This window comes from Bremia lactucae, linkage group LG13 (assembly GCF_004359215.1).
Source record: "Bremia lactucae strain SF5 linkage group LG13, whole genome shotgun sequence".
Lineage (NCBI taxonomy): Eukaryota > Oomycota > Peronosporomycetes > Peronosporales > Peronosporaceae > Bremia > Bremia lactucae.
The window spans coordinates 963,294-967,551 of NC_090622.1; the positions used below are offsets into that span (position 1 = coordinate 963,294).

The 4,258-nt window shown below is 41.8% G+C and overlaps 2 protein-coding genes across 2 annotated transcripts; one reads left to right on the top strand and one right to left on the bottom strand.

Moving 5' to 3' along the window:
* Positions 1-49: 49 nt before the first annotated feature.
* CCR75_008106 (uncharacterized protein) lies at positions 50-1,595 on the bottom strand (the record flags this gene model as incomplete). The annotated part of the gene is given in 2 exon segments (XM_067966161.1): positions 50-66; positions 86-1,595. 2 exon segments carry the CDS (start codon positions 1,593-1,595, stop codon positions 50-52), a joined length of 1,527 nt encoding a protein of 508 aa, XP_067818943.1.
* Positions 1,596-3,330: 1,735 nt separating this feature from the next.
* On the top strand, positions 3,331-3,528 carry CCR75_008105 (uncharacterized protein; the record flags this gene model as incomplete). The annotated part of the gene is made up of 1 exon (XM_067966160.1): positions 3,331-3,528. One exon carries the CDS (start codon positions 3,331-3,333, stop codon positions 3,526-3,528), a length of 198 nt encoding a protein of 65 aa, XP_067818946.1.
* Between the last annotated feature and the right edge of the window lie 730 nt (positions 3,529-4,258).

The following is a 4,258-nucleotide window of genomic DNA, read 5'->3' on the forward strand; positions in this document are numbered from 1 at the left end:
AGCTGTCCTCGCAAGGTCGGAAGCAGCTTGAAAAATTTAGGAATTTGACTTAAATAGACAGCAAAGCTAGCATGCCACAATGCACACTCGCCAACGAAGCGAAGCAAAGCGCGAAACCAGCGCTTCGTGTTGCATTGCTGCGTCATATCGATATCAAAAGATGGCAGAAGCTTTAGCAATATTTGTAGCATGCCACTAGCAAAGAGCAGTTCGATAGTTTTGTGTACGTTGGACGATGCAACGATCATAAAGTGCAATAGATGTAGATAAACGACTCGAATTTCATCCTCTTCATCATCATGAATAGTCTTCACAATTGCAGCTTTGACATTTGCACTTGATCGCGACAATATTCGGTGGATTTCCTGCATAATATTTGGCACCAATGCTTGAAATACCAGCGACCAATTTTGTTGCATTTGCTGGGTACCTTTGCAATTGAATTCTTGAGACACTGCTAGCTCAGCTAGGACGCTAAAGACAAAATGCTGTGGCATCCACTGCGTACTGCACATTGGTTCATCGATAGCAAAGGCTGCGGATTCACGTTTTTGATAAAAGTCAATGAGGTCTTTAAATTGCCATATAGTGCGTTGACTACATTGCGAGAAGCGCAAAACACGGTCTCGTAGCACGTATAAATATCGTTTCCATTCGCCTTGAACGCCATAGAATGGAATCAATGGACCAGTACGCTCACTATTTGTATCTTTAGGCGGACTAGTTGCCAGTAATCGCCGCAGAATCGCAAAAAGCGCGTCATTTAAATGCCACTGTTCCCACTTTTCAATTGAAATGCTATGAAAGGATGACGAGAACGTGCACGAAGCTATCAATTGAAGTTTCTCTGTATGTGAAAAGGAGAATTGAGAAGAAACAGGATGGTGCAAGTAGGCAACAGAATGGTACGGCGACTCCAATAATTGTCCCTCATACACATCGCTGAGGTCGTCTGGATCTTCTTCGGACGCGTATATTTCCACTAGCGGATCGTTCGTTTCCTGTAAAAGTTTAAATTCATGGCCTCGTACGTCGTGATCGTTTGATTGCAATGGCTGCTTTACTACAAGCGACGACAATAATTTGTCCACTCGAGTGTCTCCTGGCATTTCCAAACACAAGCGAAAGAGCAGAATCAATATTGATGCTGCTAGTAGTCCACTGCTTTCCGAGCAGCGCGATGTTGGAGCTTCACTTGAGCTGCTCGACGAAATTTGGTTGTTTAAATAAGCCACGCCGTCTAGCAATGAGGTTGTGATAGGAATTTGGGCAGCAATGGCAGTCAATTTCTCAGTAGATATGCGTCTGTAAAGCTCTGCCAGCGCCTCAATTGATGATGCCTGAGTTTGTGGGTAGTCGAATTGCAGCTGCATGTATGCTTCTTGTGCCAGCTGAATTCTTTCTGTGGCGGAGATAGATACTGATAAGAATTGCCGCTCGTCCTCCCGGAGCAATTTATCAGTTTCTTGATTATTATCGGAAATAAGCTCACCATCAACACAGTTTGCCGATGCTGATGAAGGCAAGGAAATGTCATCCCTTGCCTGCAGCGCTGACACAAGCTGCTGGATGAACTGCGATCGGTTCTTGTCCATCTTCGGGCAAACGTTTATTATTTATTCAGGAGGCATTTGAAATATCCAAGTTCAATGATTCGCGATAGTCTAATTGTAATAATTTGCAAATAAATTAAAGCAAAAATATCGTGCGAGTTTAATTTTCTGATTTAGTCATGTTCTTAGACTTTCTAAACGTATCCAATAAAGTACACCTTGTGATGAGGTCAGGATTTTATTTTACACGTGCAGCTTAGTGACTTGTGTCTATAAGAGTCAGTCGCTCAGCTATAATTGTACACGTGGCAGTAATCGCTATGGTTCTACTTGTCATTCAATTGAGTAACGAGACCATTACGCGAAAACTTACCTTGATTATATAAAAATAACAATCTGATTGTGTAATTTTTAAGAAATTAGGAGAAGCATATTATTGCTGTTTAATCAGGACTATCATTGCAAAGTATCAAAGTCTTAGTTGCCCGAAATAAATGAGGAATAATTTCTGAATTGGAAATTTGAAGCATAGAGTGCAACGACCACTTCTTTGATGTTATGCATGAAAAGCGTCCACCCAAGTGGCTCGTAATCATCAGGGTCATTGCAGTATGTGCAATGGGGTACACATCGTTTGGAGAACCGTTGTTGGGGTATATTTCACATATGGGTAAAAGACTCTTTTATCCTGTTCTAAAATCCCATTTTTTATGGGTGACATATGTTGTCGCCGCCAGATATAAATTTGGCGGCCGAAATCTATTTTTAATTTTGCTATAGTTAGGTTTTAGATTAAATAATTATATAAATGCAGTTCCCCTTTTGATCTTAAAGCGTTATGTGCCTTCCTAAGGCTTGCGCATTGATCTGTAATAGATAGAAGCCTTTCTAAGGTATATTCTTAAGCACTAATTACCACTTGGTTCTACGAACCCCCTGAATCCCTTAAATTAGGATTCAGTAAGCTTTAAAAGCTTGTACGACTTGTACTGAAACAGTACAAGTCGCAGTGCCCCGTTACACTCTGAGTCCAAAAGTCTTTATCTGACTTTAGGAGCGAGGCAGTTCCGCTACAGTGTATGCATATAACAAAAGAAGGATGAAAACTAGTTTACATTTAGCTAGACACGAATTTCAATTGTAGCGAATATTTCTTAGTTATCGTAATTTCAATATTATCTTGAATCGTACGCTTTATCCGTGCATAGGCTGTGTGGCCCCCTCGCACTTAGTAGCCATTTGCGATCCGTACACGATCTCCGCGAGTCGGGCGGTCTTGAGTCTCAAAATCCACGGTTAACTTTCTATCAAGTTTGTCTAAAAAATGTTCTCACTTGGAAGTACTGTGGAAGAGATGCACATAGGCGACGGCTTCGGTCGGCGCCTGCCATCCGGGCGTTGCAATGGCTAATTACAGGTGATCTGTTGAACGCGAGAATGCCCTTCTCTGACACATACACCGACTTCGGTAGTGATGTGCACGTGATGGAGATGATAAGAAATCTCTAATCGAGTTCCGCAAATTGAAAAGTAACAATATGACCACCACAATAATTATAATGGCTCAAGATAATAGATCGCCAATATAGATAGTCCGGCGAAAGTTAGGCATTAACACGCAACAGCATGCGATACCAACAAGGGAGCACCACCGTAAGAAGATGAAGGTGATCGTCGTGCTACTAAACGCGGTGTATTACATGCATGCCAAGATAAGCCTAAGCTATTAAAATACCCACAAAACAAAATTTACTTACGCATATGCCGGCCATAGCTAATGGCCCGCGATTTAAGAAGTCAAGGTGATAAACTTCATGAAGGTCAACGTATGGGTCCAAGTCCTTCTCAAGCGTGGAAGGCTAACTATTTGGCGTTTTTGGAACAGTATATGCGCAATCACACAGCTCATCCCACTAAAGATCCAATAATGTGGATAGTAATGAACGATGAGCCGAATGCCGACCTCATGGAGTAAGGCAGTGTAAACAGCGCAATGGTGCTGATACAAACCACTATTATGATTTTGATAAGTGTCGGAGACGACGAAAGAGCGTAAGTATTAAGGATATGGCCAATACGGCCTCGTGCAACGGAAATGGCCGAAGCTGTTGCGCTAAATTGACAACTATGATGATGTAATGATTGTCACCGCTGCATATTAGTGAGTCGGGGAGAGAAGAGCGGATTAAATAGAATGACCGGAAATCAAATCGATCAGAACTAGTAATCCGGGATACTCGAATGAGCTAGTGCGATCGGTGTGAATATTACCTATTCGCTGCATCTTAAAAAAATTACAATTGCGCTGACAAAGGTATTTCATGTTGGAATATCAGAAAAATATTGGAGGATATTTTCGAGACAGCTGCATTTGCAGAAGAATTGAGCACTTGGGCTGTAGAATGCAAATTGCAAAGAAATTTAATATATTATGGTCACCACTTTGTAATCGCTATTACTACCTAACCCGATCATTATCTAGAAAGCTTCTAGGACTATGTCGAAGCTTCCAATGACGTCATCCCAACGACGTCATACCTTCCGTTGGACAACCTCCGTAGGATTAGCACACGGTAACCATTCCCAGTACATACCAGTAACGTTGCTGCTCGAAAAACTCCATAAATATCACTCCTACTCGACTTAATAGCAAACGAATTTTGAACACCGAGTTTGGATCGGAGAACGCCAAATTGACTCGTAGC